We start from the raw sequence: 21,301 nt of genomic DNA, 5'->3' as shown, positions 1-21,301 counted from the left end.
AGCCTCCCACCCCATCCCTGCAGCTCCCCAGCCGCCATCCCCTCGCCTTCCTCCCACGAGCCGCGCTCACCTCCGCTCCCCTTTCTCCCCACAAAGCTCCCACCTCCACCACTTCAGAGCCTGGCGGAGGCTCTGCCAGCCCTGCCCCTAACCTCAGCCCCTCCACAAGACAGTTTCAGCCCCCATTCCTGCCGTTACCTCTCTCCCTTCGCTCCAGATACTCGGCCGCCTCCAGCAGCCGCTGGATGTTGATCAGCTGCACCTGCTCCATGCCCCGGGGAGCCGCCCGGGGAGGGGGGGGGGGGCTCCAAAAGGCTCCCCCAAAACCCCCCCAGCTCCCTCCTGGATGGATGAGGATGAGGATGGGGAGCCTTCCTCCTCCTCCTCTTCCTCCTCCTTCTCCTCAGCAGTGGCCACGCTGCCCCCCCCCGGGGCCAGCCCCGGTCCCCCCCCCCTCCGCCTCACAGCACTTTGTTTACCTCGGCCGGGCGCTCACGGGAGAAGGGGGCGCAGCGGCATGGGGCTGCCTGGGAAATGTAGTTCCTGCCCGCCTCTGAGCCCTGGGGGATGGCGGCTGCCACCGGCCATCACCCCTCTTTCGGCCCTGAGGCGATGGCGGCTGGCCCTGAGGGGGAGCGAGGAGGCAGCCCCCCGCGGGTGGCAGCCCCCCGTGGGCTCAGCATGCTGCCGGCTTTGTGCCTCTCCTTACAAACTTCCAGGCGTGGAAGTACCCCGAGTGGGGCAAGAGAAAAGCCAAGAGAGGCTACACACACACACAAAAAAAGCTGCAGGGTGGGAGCTTTCCACATCTTGGCTGTGGAGATGTAAAGGAAGATGAGGCGAGGCGCACCTCGAGCCGTGCTCCTGACAGGAGGCAGCAGTACGGGATCTGCGCCCCGACCCGAGTACAGTCCTTCAAGAATTTAGACAAAAGAAGGCCCAGACAGCAAGTCTATGCACTAATGAAGTCATTTTGTGTATCTGAAGCACCATATAAATAAGTGACACTTGACCTCCTCAATATTTTAAAGAATCCTGTCACACCTACACCTTGCAGTCCCACCTCCACCCTTCCCAGTGGCTTAACAATACTCTTACATCCTGACTTTCCTACAGATACACACCCTTGTTATCACATCTGTGACTGAATTTCACCAACATTAACATTTTCTGGTATGGAGCTTAAAAACTGTCAGCACTTAATTGCATGATATCAGTCTCCAAAATAACTTTAACTACACCCCGAAGTGGAACAATGATCACAGGACGTTCAGAGTCAAAATCTGAATCTCAGACTGATACCGACCTAGAAACCTTCAAAAGATTGTTTTATTGGGGTTATTTTTCACAGCTCTGAACCTTTAGGTTGTGACTGACCACGTTTTCGAGCATTCCTCCAACAGAACAGGAGCTGAAAAAGTACCTTCAACAAAATAACAAAACCCAGAAAAGCTCAGATTCTCAGTGGCTTGTGTTTGTTAGCAAGAGCTTTAAACAGAGCATAAAATATCAGGAGACTCATGGTAGAGTTGTAAGACTTGGCAGTAGGCCTTGAGAAGGCCTGAAAAAAAGTGCATTTAGTTTAGATAATTTTTCTTCAAGCGCATTTCTCCAATTCACCATTTCAGAGGTTTCCCCAGAAAACTGCAGGCTTGCAGCTGATGGAAGTAAAAATAATACCACTATTCAGCTCGCACACAACCCCTTTCATCTCTGACTCTCAAAGGGCTGACTTGGTTTGTTTCTCTTAAGACGGGACAGTTAAAAAAGAAAGGAAGCTGGAACACCTTCAGGGCCGTACTTCCCTCATTGCGCCTTGCAGAAAAGCAAGGCCCAGTCCTCACCCAAGCAGGACAACCACCACACACACAGAGCCAGCCCAGGAGACTCGTAAAAAAACAGCTTTTATCCAAGGAAGAACTTGGGGAAGGAAGTATTCTTTCCGTCTCTCTCTCTCTTTTCTATACTGTGAACTACTGATAGCACAGATAATTAACAGCACATGTCAAGACTCAAATTTGAGTAGTCCCAGGGACTACTTCTGTGCTCTTGGATTTCTCACAAAGGGAAAAGGATGCAGGTGCACGCGCGGCTCTGCGACAGCGGGGTTCACGCAAGAGCATTTCTGGGTTCCAACTGTACATCCTGCTTCCAAAACCAGCAGTGTTTGCCTTTCAGGATTAGCAATACTAAGCATCAAAAAAAAAAGAAAAAAAAAGAAAAAAGCAAACCAGCAAACCGTGACTCAAAAATCACTGCAAGACAAGTTGTTGTCAGCAACCACCACCACTACCTTTTCACGTGGCGATGCGTGTAGTGGCTCTAGGGATTAAGCAGGGAAAACCACGGCTGTAATATGAAGTAGTAATTTAGGAGTCTAAGTATCAGCCTCCTGGAGCCAAGGTTCAAGACACAAAATAGAAGAGTACGGAGGAGGAGGAGGAGGACATGGGTGCACGTGGTGAAATAAATCAGCACCAGAGTGAAGAGCAGGATCAGTTCTTTGTGCAGTGATGTAGGATCAGCTCTTCCATTTACACATCAGCTCAGCTTCCACATCTTTGTTTCTTAAGTAAATAATGTACAATTAAAAAAATCTGTGTGGAACAAAGACAGATTTGAGAGTAAACTGTGGGGCATCTTCCCAAAGCCCTACAGAGGTAGGCAAGCCAACCACGGAGCCACAGTAGGTCTGCAAAATCTTTCAGTTGTCATCCCAAGTGCCAGTGTGGGCAGGTCAGCCCGTAAAATGCCAGATTTGTATGTGACAGAAACAAAAGTGGGTGGAAAGTGAATGGCACGAAGACGCCTAGTGCTATTCAACTGCTGACCAAAAAACCCCCAAAGTCACATTTAAAATGTGGTTGAGCAATCCACGGGCAACGCTGGGGAGGGGCTAAGGGAAGAGTATTTTAGGGGAGAATGAGATCATTTAATTTAGTGGCTCCAAATGATCTGTAAGTACAGTTTTCTGATTATAAGTGCTTGCTGCTTGGCATCCCTTCTGGCAGCTGTGATTCACTTTCATTGTGTGTTCTGCTGTTTCGCCCTTTAGAAAGGGGCTTTTTACATTTTATTAAATGGCACTTCGGCAGCCCTCCATTTCCAGCCTTAATAATGGATTTGTTAATCTCCCTGATAGCCTTTCCCTCCTCCTTAGCAACAATTTAAATATCCAAGAAGAAATCTGCAGTGCAGAAATCAATTAATATTTACATCTGAAATGCTGCTGTGCTATTTTAATCAAGTAAAACAGATGTGGTCTGTTTTTTACCGCCACCACCACCACTTGCGTTACACTAGCTGCTTCTATCAGGGGAATCTTCTAGGAGCTTTCCAGAAAGTAATGTTTTAAGCTCCCCAAGACGGCAACGACTTCAGTTTATTTCTTTCTTTCCACTCCGCAGGAAGGGAAACTGAGGTGTAAGCAGCACATGAAGAAGGCACACCCTAAGCTAGAAGTAGAACAAGAATACAGCTCATGAATCAAGATGCCCAACCCTCTGCTTTGAGCACGAGGTTTAGAAATAACACAGGGCTTTGCAATCTGGGTGTTATTTTCAGCAAGGGCAATACCTTTGGTTAAACTGCCTAGTTTCCCATCCCTTGGTTGGCTTTTTCTCAAATCCTCCCATCCTCAGCGCTTTGCAAAATCAGCTAGGAACGTGAACATGGCAAAAGTTGCAAGAGTTTCCTTTGCCCACCTTCACACAAACTCTGCAAATCCTTAATCTTGCTTTCAAAGCCTTGCAACCTAACACCCCTGCAACTAAGGCATGAACAGAGATCCCCGTGAGGACCCATTTTCTGCAGCTCTCAAATCAGTAAAAAGATTCACTGGAGTGTGGAACAAGAAAATTTTTGGTGAGAAGAGCTCCATAAAACTGCCCGGTTTTTCTAGCCAGGGGAAGAAGATCTGTGGCCCACCTGAACACATCTACCAGCACACACTAACAACCACGTCTCCGTTCCCATACCCATCTCCCTTCCGATGCCTGCAATACCTTTGGTAAGGGACCTACAGCGTCTACAGGATGTGGCCTCATTTCTCATCGAGGAGCCTCGTTCTTTTGCAAGGCATCAGATAATCCCTCGCAGCACTCCCACTGGTGCCTGGAACCCATCCAACGGTGAGGACAGAAATTGCTCGCGGCCAAACCACCTGGATACCCCAGAGTTTGGACAGGAATGAAGCTCATGCTATACACACAGAGTCAAAGAGCAAGCCCTACCGATCGATAAGGCAAAAAGCCACAGGTGTGCTGCCTCTCCGGGCTGCTGGCTTGCTCCCAATCCTCTGAGAGATGTGTTGCTGTTTTCAGACCCGCGCCGTGCCCCAGTTCCTTGTGAGTCAGTGCCTCGTGCTGTGACTTGGGTCAAGTCACTTGGCTAACCCGGCCGCAAAATTTAGCAAGAGGGCTGCCCATAAATAAAAAATACATCGCATACAGGATGGGGTCCCTCAGCTTACTAATAGTAAGGCCGGGTTCTCCAGACAATGGCGCTTCTCTGCCAGCTCTGAGGATGCTCTGCTGACAAGGGACGTGATCGGTTCTCAGTAGGGCTTCTGGCACGGCCCCACAGCTCCACCTCTGCCCCATCATTTCTCCTGCTGTGGCTTCCTTCTGCATTTTATGACGAGGTCCAAGCAGCCTGAGTCAAAATAACCCAACCTGGAAGTGGCTAACTCATGAATCACTGTGGCCAGGTCACGAACCAGGAGGAATGAAGGAGGGTTATTGTGAGCTGGATGAAAAATAGAGAAATGAAGGAGCCCTGTACTGCTCCAAATACTGCATCAACCTAAGATCCAGGACCACCTATACCGACCTTGAGACCAGGGTTCAGCTCTCATTGATTCATGGGAGCTCTGCACACAAACTTAAGGCAGTCTCGTATCCTTCTGCCCTCTACTAATTACAGGTTTCTGATACATCTCTGCTTCAGCTTTTCAGAAAAAGACCCCAAACTGCCCCAAAAACAATGGAGGGAGCCACGTGACGAATACAGTGTTGACTCACCCTCAAGGCTCAGTTCTGCTCTCCTCGAGACAGGATTATTCAAGAGCAAAGGACAAATCTAGGGTCACCTGTTTGTTATTCCTGGTCAGAAGGTCACTGAACAGAGGCGGCACTTGAAAGTCAGACCACAAAGAAGATCTAGCAAGCTTCTTGTGAGGGGCTGGAGTCCTCTGTGCACAGCTCTACTAAACACGTGAATAAGGACACCGCTGTCAGGGTGGTTTGCTCGCCTTTCTGCTTTTAGAGGAGGATGTGACAGCGTGTGTCTGTATCTGTAGTGAGATCAGTGTGTGTTACGTACCACGTCTATTACAGATAAAGCATCACATCCAAAGAATTAATCACGTGTGTTTATGCAACCTTCCACTGACATAAGCATGAGTCCACGAACACACCGGTAATGTCTGGCACATGCCAACCCCAGCTGAATGTACTTCAGGTCCCTCTCTCTAAAGCCATCTTCCAAACTTCAATAACTTCAGCTGCTGTTACAAACTGCTACCCCCTTCCAGCCACACACCGTTGTGAAGGGGCACTGGCAGAGGTTACCCATGCACCAACAGCGCTGCCCTCAGCACAGCTTTCATTTCTGAGAACAGCCAGAGTCATTTTTCATGTGATGTTTCCATTCCTTTGATACCGAGCTACGATTCCTAGAAACAGGTCATTTGGAAACCCGCCCGTGTCAGTCAGCGAGGTGTGCTGGGGCTGGGTCCTGTGGTCTCGCCTTGCGAGCTGCATCTCCAGGCAGGCAGCGCTCACTTCCAGCAGAGAAAACTGGAGGAAAGACTTCTCTGTGATTTCAGTACCTAAAAACACCCCATTTTACCCAAGTAGCCTAAAAACAGGACTCCATCCTACCCAGGCACTGCAGTGTACTCCAGATAATTTTGCAGACCCACACACTCTAGCTTTTAACAAAGTGAGTGAACACCAAAGCAGCGTTTTACTGAATGGGCACCACTGAATTAGTGTCCCACTGCTCCAGACCTGACGGTACGCTGCAAATGCATCTAAGGGGGAGCTGGTTAAAAAAAATAAAGTCTTGACAGATCGCCTCCAGCTCTCATGGGGCTGCTCCACCAGGCAGCACCCACCCCTGCTTGGGACAGCGTTTTGAGGTGAGCAACCTGTACGGCCAGCAAGGGCTTGGCAGAACAGATGCAGGCACTGAGCACGGCTTATTAGAAACGGTGTGAACTATGATCCCCTTCCAGACTCACCATTAACAGCCCCATCGTTAGCTCCCAAAGCCCTTCAGGATGCACTATCTGCATGATGAGCAGTGCTACCCCATCAGGATAACGCACGGGCTCCGCTCCCAACCCCTGCTGCTTCCCCATCCCCAGCACCTGTGCTGGCCAGGTGGAGCCAAACATCCACCTGCTACCTCTGTGTTTTGTTTTGTTTTGTTTTTCCACAGACTGTGTTTCCTTGGGGCAGGGCGCCGTCATTCCCCTACGTGCACAGCACCGAGCCCAGCAGGGCTGTGACTCAGCCGCCTTCCTGGTGGGAGTCACCCCAAAATAGCTCCTCGGAGCCCTGCCGAGCGCCGCGCTCAAATGACCCGGGCAGGCTGCAGGAAGCAGGAGGGTGCTGAGTCTGCCTGCCGCCAGCTGGGACGCAGCTCCCGTCACCCAACTTCTGGGGCCGGACTCCTTTGTTATTGCTAATTGCCAGGTAGGAGACGGCACTGATAAGCGAGGAGCCATTATCAGCAGCTGGCAGCCAGCGAGGGGTGCACCGAGCGATCCTGCCCGCTCCGGCAGACTAAAGGGCAGCGTATCCTCCTGGTGCGATATAACCCGAGCTGAGCACGCAAATCTCTCCCCAGCCAGGCCAGGTAGATACCCTCGGACATAACCCTCCTGCCCCTGCAGCTGCTCTCAGTTCAAACCGGGCCCGTGGTGCTCGGAGGTTGTTTTCCAATTCCAGCAGCATTTCTCTTTGTTTGGGAGCAACACGTCAAAGCTGCCTGTTCCGCCACGGCCACGGCTCCAGCAGCACGCTCGATAGCCCAGCCCTGGGCTAAACGGGACTTTTCAACCTAAAACGTCCCGATTACCAACAAAAATAAATAAATAAAAAAAAAAAAAAGAAAGATGTTGCAGAATCTCCTAAGAGAAGTGAGGAGTTTAATTGCTGGGACCGTGATTATCGTCAGCGGAAGACTCAGTGAAAACAACTTGGCTGTGAACGCTTTCTTTCCAAAATAACGCAACAAAAATCCCGCACCCCCGTGTCCTGCTCACGCAGCACAGCCAGCAAGTTGCGCCGATCAGCTCGTTTTTTGGTCCCAAACACTAAAAGGATGCATTTTTCAACGAAGCACATACAGTGCTGCTCGCTCCCAGCCTTTCCCTGTGCGCGGCCGCCCCTGGGCTGCTCTGCTCCTCCGCTGCGCGGCCGTGCAGGCTCATTATGAAACGGCAAATTGTAAATGGGAGGCGAAAACCCAAGTTTTGGGGAAGGGGAAAGCCGCCTGGCCGGAGACCAGCAGCAGCGGGGTGGCGGCCCCGCAAAGTGGGGGTGCCCCATGCGGGGGCCCTATGGGCAGTGGAGCGGGGAGGGGGGGCGATGCTGTGATGGAGACGGGGTGAGGGATGGCGGGGCGCTGCTGCTGCTGCTGGAAAAAAAGGAAAAAGGGGAAAAGGAAACGCAGCTGGGAGAGGAGGAGGAAAAAGGGGAAAAGGGGAAAAAAGGGAAAAGGGGGAAAAAAAGCAGAGAGTAAAAAAAAAAAAAAAAAGAGAGGAAAATAAAAGGGAGAAGAGCAACATAAGAGGGGAAAATAAGGAAAATAAAAGAGGAGAAAGGACGAAATGAGCCAAAAGCGAGGCGGGGGGGGGGGCGCGGAGCCGCGCGGGGACACAAGGGCACCCGGCAGCCCCGGGCTCACCCCGCCGCCCCCCCGCCCGCTCCGCGCCCCGCTCCGCGCCCCGCTCAGCAACACGTGACGTCACGGGGGGGACCCCGGCGCCGCGCATTGGCGGAGAGTCGCGCCTGGCCCCGCCCCGCGGGAGGCGGCCGCCAATCAGCGCGCCGGGCTGCCTCCATGTGCGAGCCATGCGCCCGCGGGGGGCGGGGCCGGGGGCTGCCCGCTCGGGCTCGGCGCAGCTCCGCGGGCGCGCAGCGCGGCTCAGCTCAGCTCAGCTCAGCTCAGCTCAGCCCCGCGCAGGGCGCTCAGCGCAACAACGCCGCGCAGCGCAGTGCAAAGCAAAGCAAAGCAGCGCAGTGCAAAAAGCAAAGCAACGCAACGCGATGCAACGCACAGCAGCGCCCCGGGGCACGGCGGCCCCTTTGTTCGCAGCATGCCTCACCCCCCCCCACACTCCCTTCGCAGCCCCTTCCCCGCTCCGCGGTGGGGCATGGCGCAGTGTGCGCGCACCCCCCGCGCAGCGGCAGGCCGGCCGGCCGCTCGCCCTGCCCTGCCTTGCCCTGCCTTGCCCCGCGGCTACCTGGCGAGCGCCGCCGCTTGCCTACGTGACTGTGCCCATGCCCCGGCGGGGGCAGCGGGGACGCGCCGCCGCCTCCTCCCTCCCCGCGGACCCCCCCCCCGGGGCTGCGGGACACCGGCCCCGGCCGTGGGGCAGCGGGGACACACGGCAGGGGGACCGGGCACACGGCGAAGGGACCGGGGACGGGGGGGTGCCAGCCCCGCGGCGCTGCCCCCCCCAGCCCCGAGCAGTGCATTCATGCCCCCCCCCATCCTCCCCGTCTCGCTCACTCACTTTTATTCTCCTTCTCGATCCGCTCCAGGTAGCTGGCGGCCTCCAGCAGCACCTGCACGTTGCGCAGGAAGGTGTCCATGCCCGCGTTGCACAGCTCCCCCAGGGGGCAGCGGGCCCCGCCGGCCGCCCCCGCTCCCCCCCGCGGCTCCCTCCGCGGCCGGCCGCGCTTCCCCATGCCCCGGCGGCTCCCGAGCCCCGGGCCCTGCACGGTGGCGGCGGCGGCGGCGCTGCGTGTGCGGCCGTGGGGCCCTGTGCGGCCGGGCCCGGCGCCGCCGCGGTCCTAGCGCTGCCGCTGTGGCGCTGCTTCGGGCCCCGGGGCCGCCGCCGCCGGCCCGCCCCTTCCCCGCTCCCCGACGGGGCGGCCCGGCCCGGCCCCGCCTGCGGGGAGCTGAGGCGGCGGGCTGGGAAGGTGTTCTGCCGCCACGGGTCGCCCCGTGTCGCTTCATGTCGCCCCATGTCGCCTCATGTCGCCCCGTGTCTCCTCATGCTGCCCCGTGTCGCCTCACGTCGCCCCATGTAGCCCCTTGTCCCCTCATGCCGCCCCGTGTCGCCTCACATCGCCTCATGTCGCCCCTTGTTGCCTCATGCTGCCCCGTGTCACCCCATGTCACCTCATGTAGCCCCTTGTCGCCTCATGCCGCCTCATGGCATCCCATGTTGCCTCATGTCACCCCATGTCGCCTCATGTCGCCCCATGTAGCCCCTTGTCACCTCATGTCGCCCCATGTCGCCTCATGTCACCTCATGTCATGCCATGTCGCCCCATGTAGCCCCTTGTCACCTCATGCCGCCCCGTGTCGCCTCATGTTGCCCTGTGTTGCCCCATGTCGCCCCACATGTCTTCCCGCTGCTCTGTCCCCCCCTCAGGGCCGCCTGTCGCTGTCACACCAAGCTCTTAGGGCCACTCGGGGGACCCCAAGCACAGCCCTGGCTTCACCCCTCGAGGGGTGCTGACGCCACATCGGCTGAGGCTTCTGAGCCATGTTTTGAGGGGACCCCCGGCTGTGAGCATGGCCCTGCTGCCCCCCAACCCCACATCCAGCCACGTCAGGGAGCGATAATTGGCACCTGCGGTGGCACGGGGACCTGAGTCACCCCGGGAGCGGGCTAAACCCAGAGAGCAGCGCGTGCAGTGATGTCCCTCAGGCTCCCCATGGCTTTGGGGAAGCATGGCTGCAGCATTTTGGCTGTCACACGTGCCTCGTGTGGCATGCAACCATGTGCCAGCAGCGCCATGCGCCCACCACAGTCCTTGCTTGAGGTGACGGCACTGTGGCTTTCTTTGGGCATCCATTCTTGGCCACCAACAGCAGCAGGATGACAAATTGGCCTGGCTGTCCTCGTGTTCTGCTACCCACACCTGTAGCAGCCCCAAAGCACAGCTCCCACGTGGATACAGGTCTGTCCTGCCTGCTGCTGCGACGTTCCCTGGGGAGTGGGGTCAGGAGACAGCAGCACTGCCACAGGGAGGGCCCGAGGAGAGGCCGGGGTGCCAGGTTTCCAAGTGAATGGACCCAGGAGAAATGGGGTTTCCAGGGGATATGGGCTGGGTTACATGCAGGGGCATTTCCATGGAAATTTCCCCTGCCAGCGTAGCCCCCCTCTCTGCTCCCACTGCGAACGGGAGGGACGGGACAAAAACCAAAGCGCTGAGGGAGGAGGTGTTGCAATATCACCAGCTCCACACACCCAGCGACCGCGGTCCGGCACCCCCATCCATGTTAGCCGAAATACAGCCAGCTGGGCTGGGCTCTCTTCATTTGCCTTCTTGTTTACGTTGTTTAACCTTTGAGCTCCCCCCGAGGCTTCTCTCCTCAGGGCTGCTCTGTCAGGCTGGCTGCACACCCGCGGATCTGCTCGGGGGAAGCGGGGTGAGCCGGGACGAGGTGCCGGCACAGCCCAGCTGCCCACGCCATCGGCAAAGCCTTGCTCCTTTCCTCCTGTCCCTGTGGTGGCTGTGCCTGCCGAGCGAGGCTGCAGCATGTGAGGACTCCTTGCCTGAGCTGTCCCCAGGTGGAGGAGGCTGTAGATCACCCCTCGGACAGACAGCGTGGGATGCAGAGGCAGTGGAAGGGTCCGGGGCCAGGACAGCTCAGGGTTTTGGTCTGCAAAGGCTTCTGGACCCACCTGTTCTCTCTCTTTATGGCTAACGCCATTGTAATCCTTTTACAAAATTTCACCTGCAGTCTGCTGCTGCCCTTTTGGAAGGACGAACCTGTTTTCCAAGTGCTAATTGCACTGCCCATCTGTCAAGGGCAGACATTTCGCACTGCTCGATAGCGGTACCAAGATAGTAGGGGAAAAAAAAAAAAAAAAAAAAAAAAAAAAAAAAAAAAGAGTCTTGAAGGGCTAGTGCATCTCTTCCCTTTTTTTTTGGTGGTGGTGGTGGTGCCACAGTGTGTGTGGTCACAGACTAGAGCAGCTGGAGGCAAAGCAGATTTCTGATGGATCTGGAGTGACTGCCGAAGTCTCGATCTCACAGCTGGACCCGGGGGCTCCCCACGCCACCGCCTTCACCAGGGCAGGGCAGCAGGAAGCCTGGATCAGTGCTAAGAACCATGGCTGTGAGGACCAACATTTTGTTTTTTAGCACTTCATTTCCCACTCTAATACTAGTCTTTTCGATTCCAAATCCATTTTCTTTCATTTGCAACCTGTTTTGCAAAATAATCTGCCCTTGCATGGGAAGGGTTATTGGCATCACTGCTTGTGGTCACCCAGGTGGCCCCAAGCCCAAAAGCGAGTGCAGGTGGAGGGTGGCTCCTCACCTGGGTGCCCAGGTGTGATTTCATTGGGGTACAGAAATCAGGCAGTGTGGAGGAATGCACAGAGATCAGTGAAATCCTGGATTTCATTTTTTTTTCCTGCTTCGCAGCCCATAAATCTTAAAGCTGCCCCAGAGCCAGTGTAGTGGTCCACCGAAGCACCAGCACTTCTCAGGATGCCTGGGACTCCTCCAGCTCTTAGGCACTCCTCCTTTCCCCTTGACACTCATTCCTTGGATGTCTTATTTATGGGGAAGAAACCAGCATTACCGATCAAATATTTCCCTTGTTCACAGAGAAAGGGGGAAAGGCTCGAGGCAAGAAGAGGCTTGAGGAGATGTTTAAAGACAAAGGATTTCTCCATCTTCCAGTCAGACTCTTTTTCCCCACTTTTTCAAAGCACAAATCAGACACCAATCTTCATTTGGAAGGTTAAAGCAGAGGGGGAGGAATCTTGCTGTTTTCATTTCCTGCATGCTGCCTGTTTAATTTGTCTTGGGTTTTTAGGGAAGACCTTTGCTGACCAACCCAGGAAGTTTTGTAGGCAGCACCTTAACGAATTGTGATTACACCTGCTCCTGAGCACCCATCACTGCCCAGTCCATGGTGAGGGGCAGTGTCACCAGCACCGGCTGCAGGCTGTCCCTGCAGACCCTTGCCTGCCACCTGCCCTTGCTCTGCTTGCCCTGGTGCCCAGCAGGCGTGAGATGGGAACGGGATGGGACGTGGCTTAGGGGCACCGCCAGAGGCTGGGGCGCAGGTGGCTGGAGCCAAAGGGAGGGGATGCATGGGAGCAGCTCCACCCGATGGAGTCCTTTGTCACGAAGCCATTGTAACTCCGGCGTTTCACTCCCCCAGCTGCTCCCCAAACTTAAACAAGTTGGCTCTCCCTCCCTGATCCGCCAGCTTTCCTCCCTTGCCACCACGCTGACCTCAAGCCATTGTGGGAGCGAGCTCCTTTTCAAGACGTGACAGGTAATTCATTCTCCACCGTGACTCATTCCCAGGCTTTCTGGAGAATGGAGAAAAATCACCCCCGTCTTCCTGACGTGACAGCGGGTGGCTCGCAGGCGGTAAAGTAATGCAAACGGGTGTCCCTGCGGTGTGACGTGCTGGGCAGGAGCCCCGGGGTGTGCGGGCAGATCTTCTCCACCAGTTTTGTCCTTGAGTGTCTCTAAAGCATCTCCGTGATCTCCTCTGAAAGCCGCCTCAAACTCTGCCTCAGGTTCTTGCTTCCTGCCCCTTACACAGGTGGGAGCTGTGATCCCTCTCTATTTTCACCCAGCCTACTAATTGCCCTCCCCATTCCTATTTTTTTTCCTGGCACTTGTGCTGGCCCATAAGCTTTCTCACTCAGGCTGTAAGCCAGCACAAGCTCTCCTTGTCTCTTGCTAGCTCCTTGCTGCTCAGCACTCTTGGTCTTTCCTAGCACTTGATACACCGTACTGAAATGAATAAGTATTTTTTGCTTTCCCACACTTAAGGTAAAAACACGGTCTAAAATTGTGATGTACCAGCAGAAGACAACATTTTTGGGGGGTGGATTTGCTGCCAGATGCTCCCGGCAGGTCTGGGTGGCTCTGCAGGGAGCAGCTGGGCTGCTGGCCTCTGACACCCAGCTTTTGGGGACACAGGCAGCGTGGTGGTGGGGTCCCCTGGGGCATGAGTGAGGGGTGACAGGCAGGGGCTGCCCCAGGGGGTGCAGCAGCAGCTTAGGGATGCAGTTCTGCTCCTCTTCAGTTGCTTGGCATCATAACATTCACATAGCCTGGCCTTGCTGCTACTCAGAGAGCGTAGAGTCGTACGGGGAGGGTGGAGGTGGAGGGGATCTGCTGCTCCCCCAGCCCAATTCCTGCTGTCCTGGGCAGCCACACCATGTAACCCCCTTCCCGCGTGTCCTAGGCTCCCAATGGTCACAACCAGCTGATACCCGGTCATTCCTGTGCCAGCGCTCCTGCAGTTTCAACTCTTTTCTTCCTCTCCGGTATTTCCCTGCTGCTTGCCCTTCTCCTTCCTCTTCCCACCTTCTGTACCAGAGGACGGGCACCGCACCTTCCTCATGGCTAAACATTGCACCCACACTGTGGAAGTGAAAAATGGCTTGTTGCAAAGAAAAAAACAACAGTGAGACTGGTTTATTAAACCTTTTAACCCTTTTCGCATCCTCTCCATGCTCTCCTGGGCACAGCCGAGCCTGGGGCCAAGGCTGGCGTGGAAAGGTTCCTATTTTCCCGTGTTTCCCAGCTGCCATGCAGATTACAGCTGTTTCTCCCTGGTCACGTTGGCTGCAATACTCGTTTGGTTGGTATTTAATTGCCTCTCCCTAACGACACGCTGCGCAGGGTGTAATTTGCCATTGCTGGTCAAACAATGCAGATAAACGCAGCTCGCACGAAAAGGCAGCGGAGCAGGGAAACTTTGCTATCTGCTTCTGGTCTCCTTTACAGCCACTGGCTCCAGACACGGGCGGGACGTGAAGAGATGTCTCGGTGTTCGGGACACAGAAGGAAAATACCAAATAAAAGGCGATGCCCACGTACAAGACCAGCTTCCCTACTGGGGTGAACCCAGAAACACCCCCAAAGACACCAGGGCTGTGCTGGTGTGCGCCAGCTCAGGGCTGTGGGTTTTTATAGTTCAGCAATTCCCTTCTCTTGGGCTTGGGAGATGTCTATCTTTTTGTTTTCCTGATTTTGAGGTGTAAAGAACTGTAAGATATTTTAAGATTTTTTTTTTCTCTTTCCTATTTTTTAATCTTGGGGATGTGGGTACACGTACAGGAAATGGTAACTTGGTTTCTGCTTGGGAACCACCCCACAGGAGACAAAAAGCCCAGAGGGTCTTTGACGCAGGAGCCAGGAGGGCTGCCCCATCGCCCACGCAGGGGCAGTGTTTCTCAGAACCTGGCCTTTGGCAGAAACAGACAGAAAAAGGAACAAAAATGGGAAAATTTCAAACCCCAGCCTCAACTTCTGGTCTCGGTTCCATTGCACCGTGATGCTCTGAGGCCTCTAGCATGGTCGTGGGGCATTCCTGTGCCAGGAGCTGGACCTGCCCTTCCTCTGACAGCTGTGCTGTGGCCAGGCAGAGATCAGCCCCGCTGCTGTGAGGCCAGGGGGTGAGAGAGGTAGCAATTAATCTGCCCTTGTAATGCCAGTGCTGAAGAAGCAAACTGTGAACTTCCTTGTCCTGGCTCAGGGCAAAGCTGTGCACAATGCAGCTGGGTATTGTAAAAAAAAAAAAAAAAAAAAAAAAAACAGGAATGGGCGATACCCAGTATCAATACAAAGACAGTAACACAGAGAGTTGGGTGGATTTTCATGCTCCTTAAAAATTTATACAAATGAAGCTATTAGTCAGCATCGCTTGTAAAGGACTGCAAACACCCAGCACACAGTGAACTTTAAAACTCTCAGAGAATCACCAGCACTAAAATCATCGGGGAATCAATAGGCTCCCACCCCTGGACCACTTGGCATCCTCGTCCCACTGCTACAAGGCCAGACGAGATGAAATCGCCTGCTTCATCGCCACCTTGCACACCACCATATGCACGTACAGCACAGCAAACCACACGATAACAAGGTCCTGCCCTGGCAGTGGCTTGCTGGCAGGGTTTGGGCACCCACAGAGCAGCGTTGCCTTGGCTTTGTGTGCATGATCGGCACGTTGGGGGCACCCTGCAGAGCTGCTGCCTCGGCTGGCGTGTAGATGGCCTTGTAGAGTGAGACGTGAGCAGCAGCTCCCAGGGCAATGTTACATACACATGTAAAAATTAAATGCGTGTAACCAGGGAAATCATCTACTCACTTTATTTTTTTTCCTTTTTTTTTTTTTTTTTTTTTTTAATTTACAAACAGCACACGCACAAACATTATTTTCCCCAGGAGAGATGGCTGAGGGAGATAGCAATGCTGGAAAATTGAAATGGAAATGCAAAGGTGTTTTTGCTGAGAGCTGGAGGAGCTTCCACGCACGCACAGATACATTTGCATGCATGTGTATCCACCCTCACAAACACACCCTCCCGTTTTCACTCCCCACATGAGGTGTTCCCCGTGCCAACCGCAGCACCCGGGGTTAACGAGACCGGCATGGCAGCTCACACAGACTGAAAACACAGCAAGAGAGCAATGGGGAGAAAGGAGGTGTCAGGAGCCTGAAGGCGCCTGTGCCTTCCTTCTCCTGTTGGGAACATGCCCCGTTTAGTTTAAGTTTTCCAGACATTAAGCCATTTGTGTGCCTTGGTCACTGGGGAGTTGCGGCAGGCAGTGCAGCTGCTGTGGCCCATGGGGGCGTTGGGAATAAGATGCAGGATGTTAAAGGTGCTCAACATCACAAGTTTGTAGTAACACAGCATCATTTTGTGGTCTTAATGCTGCATGTTATCTACTTGCATATCTACTACTGTGGGAGGCTCTGTCCCCACTGCTGCCTCCTCACCGCCCTCCCTGGGCCCAGGCCGCTGGGGAGGCCGCTGTCGGTTCAGGGCAGCTTCAGCTCCATCCATGCAGACAGCAAGGCAGCACAGCACTCTGAACACCTTCAGAGATGCCAGTTCAATTATTTTGTGAAATACAGATTTCTCCAATTAATGTTTTTTTCCTCCATGTTCAGTAAAACAGCAATGACGAAGGCCTCAGACCTAGGTGAGGCCAGGGACGGGGTTTAAGGGACCACTCTCCTCCCCGGCCTATGCACCCAGCACCATGCAGGGCAAATAATTTAATGCCTCTGCATATATTAATCATATGCAGGTACAATTAGCATGCGTATACACACACAAACACATGCAACATACGTAATTACAGGCATTGGTGTTAGAGGTGTCTGGCCTGACAGGAACAGTCAGTGCTGAACACCAAAACACTCTGGTGTTGCCTGCTAGAGAGGCGAGCGTGTTCAAAGGTGCTGTAACAAGCTGGTGGCTCGTATCTGGGGAGAGGGTTACTTCCCAAACTGCCAACTTCTCCCTCTTGTCCATGCACCTGAGGAGGAATTGGTGCTGGGGGTGGCTGAGATGAAAGGGTGAAGCACACAGGCTGCTAACTTCAGGCAGTGCGGCGCGTTCACCCCACCCTCTGGAGATTATTTTTGGCACCCAGGGAAGATGCAATTTGGGAAACTTCAGTCCTTGTAGCCTCTCTGAGATATGAGCGAGGGATTCAGGGGCTGTCCCTGGGGCTCCATGGCAGGGAGCCTTGTCCTGCAGAGCACTGAGGTGCCCTGAAAAGCCCTCGTGATGGTAACGGCTCCCCTGGCACAGCAGAGCTAGAGCCTGGTTTCTGCCGATTTGTGTCTTTAGATAAGATTTCAGTAAGTTTACGTGAGTTTAGTGAAACTTTGAAGTTTGCAGAGCCTCTGTTGCTCAGCTGTTACAACGACAGTGGGAAAGAGGAGAGTCCAGCAGTGGCCCTGTCACACAACGCTCAGCCCTACAGATGGCAACCCCTACAAAGGATTACGTGGCTTCTGATGCCTCACACTGCAGGGCTGGACCAGCAGCTTGCTCTTCTGCAGCTCTCCCTGGCATCTGCAAGCGTGCCAAGCCTCTGGAGAAAAATCTGGCTGTTGAGCATCTAATTTTAGGCAATGTTTGGACCTCTAGCGGTGTTGGGGCTCAGCGGAGTGCCTGATGAGGAGGTTGGAGAGAGTGATTCAGGAAATCCATACATCTGCATGATACAGATGCACTAATATCACACCTAAGCATAAGAGCCTAGAAGGGAAAGAGTCTGTCACATATGGACTTGAGACTTTGGTTTTCACTCCCTGAGTTTGATCCGGTGCAAACGTGGAGCGGGGACAGGAAGGAGAAGCTGGAGAAGTCAGGCAAGACAGTCTGGAAAGGAAGTTCTGCTGAACACATGTGGAAAACACTTGTAGCCACTATTTCTGCTTTGTGTGACTTCTTTTACAAGCAGATCCCAAGTATGAAACATCTGACAACACCTTAGACTTTTTTTTTTTTCAGAGCCAAACGTGCTTTTCTTCTCTCATTGAGACAACTCAGGGTGTGTCTGTCTTTGACCACTGTCTGTTATTTACTCATACGCTGCCTGTTTTTTCCCTGTACAACAGTTAGTATCAGCATTAACAGCTAAGTCATTCCCTTCTCAAGTTTGGCTAACAGAAACACAACTGTAGCAAATCAGCACAAAAGTCCAACTTACCCAGTGTCCTGCTTCTCAAAGAGATGCAAGGAAGACACTTAGAGAATAGCCTAAAAACAGGGCAAGCAAACAGTGATGCTTCCCGACACCTTGCCCTCAGCCTCTGAGAATTTACAGCTCAGAGACTAAGATGCACAGAAAGTACAAAAACCTAAGCTTTGACAGGTTTTATTTGCCAAAGAGCAAGGAGACACAAATGGGTTAAGTCAGTGGCAAAGCTTGCCTTTCTGTTTCGAGGAGCCATGAGAATTTAGTGCAACCCTCAAAACTGTTGCAGCTGAACTTCAAAAGCAGCACATTTTTCTAATACTTTTAAATATCTGCCTTCACCGTAGCCCTTCCTTGATACACAGCTGCCACGATGCAATTTGCCTTACAAATCCCCTGACATCTGGTTCTCCATTTGCACGTCCATGGCTAAACCCACGGCTGAGGGGGAGGTCAGCAAAGCTCTGCCCTGGCTCCAAGGCACCCAGAACCCTGCAGGCTCCCAGCCGCACACTTTCCACAGGGCTCTTCTACCCCAGCCATCCAGAAACACTGAGAGACCCCTGGCCTGTGGGTGAGGTTGCAAGAGAGAAGGCACTCGATGTCAGGATATTCTTTAGAACAGTGCAGTAAGCTTCCAAGTGCAAAAATGTATTACGTTCTTTGTTGGTCGCTGAAGCACTGAGCTAAGTGGATGTCTTGCCTCCCAGATAAAGCCCCTTCCATTTCTGGATTTTGAAATGAATCAATAAAGAAAATGAGTCCAGCAGCCAGATGTCTGCTTTCATCTCGCTGCGCTGGAACTGGAATAATGCCCACCAAATCTCCACCAAAATACTTTCTTTGAAAGCTCTTTTGTTAACGGCTTTCCAACAGCAGGGAATGAAATGTAGCAAATGTGAAAATCTGATGCCACCTAACGGCCACTTGAACGTTCAGCTTTCGGAGGTTGTGTTTGACTTTGGGACTCGACCAAAATTTCAGAGTGCGAACTCTTGAATACACATTGCTCCTGCAGATGCAGAAAGACAAAAGGAGTGATTAATTGCAAAGGGACTTTGGGAACTCACCCAAGGAAATGTCTTCTCTCCCTATCCTCAGAAAAATGGCCCCACAGAGCTCCCATCGCTGTGGATGTAGTAGCGTGTTTAGGGGATGAAATATCTACACGTGTAGATTTACCAGGGCTGGGCTGCACGGAGGGGAAACACAAGCTGTGGCCACATCTGCCCCCTGCTTCTCATCACTGCTGAAACTTTCCATGCCGAGCACTGGTCCAAGTGAAAACTGCCTGGCTGTGCTTGCAGGCACTGTCTGCACACAAAATTCAAAGCTAATGTAATCAAACACTTCCACAGAACAAACCTGTAGAAAAATACAAGTTGCCAGAACGTCAGGTGGAGAAATCTTCCCTTTTAGAAACTTCCACTGCTGCTGGCTTTGCAACAGAGTGGAAATTCTGGCAAAGGACTGAGCAACCTTTACATTAGCGATGTGCTTTTTACGATTCCCTTAAAAGCCTGTGCGAAATTCAGCTGATCTGCAGAAGCAGGAGCTTACACAGGCTCTGCGAGAGCCCCGCCAGGAGCGTGCATCCAGCCTTCCAGTGCCGTGCACACGCAACGCCCCCGGCCCGGCTGTCAGCTCTCTGAATGCCCTCATGTGATTGCCACGTGGCTTTTAATTACTGCTTTCCAATGAGTAATTGCCAATTTATGCTATGTGCTCAACACTGCATGATCACTCAGCTAGGAAGGCAGGAAAATACTGGTCAAAATGCTGGCAGCAGCCTTAACCGTGACTTATCCTGTCCTCTTGCATCACCTAAAGCCTGATCTAAAGTAAGTAATGTCTTACAACTTTTGCAGCAAATCAGACAAAGTCTGTTTTGCCACGTAACACAGCTCCAGAACAGGTGAGTCTGTAAAAAGTCCGCAAGCAACTACCTGACGACAATACAGCTCTTCTTATCAACAAAGGAAGGGTAAAGATGCACAACTTACAATTCTTTGTTTTCCTTTGCAAGGTTCTTCGATGGTGGCTTGCATGGAATTCCTCACGGCATACGTTTCTTCTCCATAGTACTCTGACTTCCTTGGGTGAAGCATCCTAATAGCAATTATTATTACCTATTATTTTCATATTATTCTATAAGCAGGCTGCAGGCACTCCTAGAGACAAACAATAGTAAGAAATTACTTGGATCTTGGATTAGATTTATTTAAAATGCTGAACCAAAAGTATCCTCCCACACAGGAAGACTGGGTTCATGAAACTGTCACCAGACTTGGAGGACTAGATTTTGACTTGTAAACAAACAAAAGGTTGATTTGTGGGAGGACAAGGGAAATGAACATTTCTTAAAAGTCCTTAAAGACATATCACAAAGTTGATAGAGAGATAAAAATGCAACGCTTCAACTGCTGCTGCCTCAAACACTGAAGTATATGTACTGTATGCTGGCAGGGCAAGATACAGATGTCCTCAAACGGCTTTGAATGAAAACATCTCCCACAAAATACTTTGTTTTCATCAAGAAAATGAAAGAAGCGGTAATTTCCAGCAGCTATTTCCCTGCTCTGTACTTACATAGCACTTACACCACCCGAGCTCCATGTCGAGGCCCCATGCTGCAGAGCAAAGAGAGACAGATGAAGCAGAAGCTGGCTGCACCAGCATGACCGGGGTTCAAAATCCCTGCCTGATGATGCTGTGTCTTTTTTTTAAATATAATTATATATTTTTTTTTATGATGGGCCTGTCCTTCTTCATTTCCAGGATCTACGACAAGGAAAACAACTGTTCTCTAGTAAGATCAGACTACCTTCTTGCACAACTTTCAGAATAAGCCCAAGAAAACCCATCTTCAGGATAAATTCTGTAGAAGTAGTGTGCATAATCAAGTCAGCTTTTTACAAGTAAAAGATGTGAAAGCCCTGTATAAACAAAAGGCAGCCATACAACATGCATCTATTTAAAATACTGTTTATTTGTGATTTAACATTAATTAGCATTACATCTATGAGCAATTTCAGATAACATTTATATATTTTCCACAGGACACAAGAGTTGGCTGGCTCATTCTTTATGCCAAAGCAAGTAAATAGAGGCATTAGCAAAAGGTGCAAATAGTTCACGGTTGCATTTTAAAAAATATTTATGCACATTGCATTCATTTAGATATATTTTTAAAAAAGTTATGAAAAGCGTAGTTCACAGGTTACTGTTTCTACATATGTTGTAATACAACACAAATAATGTAGAACATAAAAAAAAAAAAAAAGTAAGCAACTGAAAGTTTCCACTATGATTAAAAACACTGATTCCAGTATTTAGTGATAGCTAGAAAATTGTTTCCAGGATCCATTCCAACATTGCATTATCACACTTACACGGTCAAAGCTAACCAGCCCCCGAACATGCTATAATCAACATTTTTGCATGCCAAACCACTCTCCAGCCATATTTAACAATTATATATTGTATAGTATTTCAACTGGCAATTTGGGAATCACATGGATCTTTCAAATGTATGTCCTACTGCGATGACTGATTTACAGACAGTTTGACACAGTGAAGAAAACCCTATGTTAATTTCTATGCTTAGTTTGTATTTACAATACAGT

General features: G+C 52.0%; 1 protein-coding gene across 2 annotated transcripts in view; it reads right to left on the bottom strand.

Moving 5' to 3' along the window:
* The window catches only part of MXI1 (MAX interactor 1, dimerization protein), a 42,044-nt gene extending 33,049 nt beyond the window's left edge, over window positions 1-8,995 (bottom strand). Inside the window, exon 1 of one of the 2 annotated variants that reach the window (XM_084526329.1) lies at window positions 8,750-8,995. In XM_084526329.1, coding sequence (XP_084382455.1) covers window positions 8,750-8,924 — 175 coding nt within the window. In that variant the 5' untranslated portion in view covers window positions 8,925-8,995. Of the gene's footprint in view, window positions 1-198; window positions 452-8,749 lie in introns of those variants that run through there. The other variant, XM_084526330.1, reaches the window with a different exon arrangement.
* Window positions 8,996-21,301: the final 12,306 nt, after the last annotated feature.

This window comes from Aythya ferina (assembly GCF_964211825.1).
Source record: "Aythya ferina genome assembly, chromosome: 7".
Lineage (NCBI taxonomy): Eukaryota > Metazoa > Chordata > Aves > Anseriformes > Anatidae > Aythya > Aythya ferina.
Note: the sequence above shows the minus strand (reverse complement) of the source record. Positions and strands in the feature narration are given on the sequence as shown.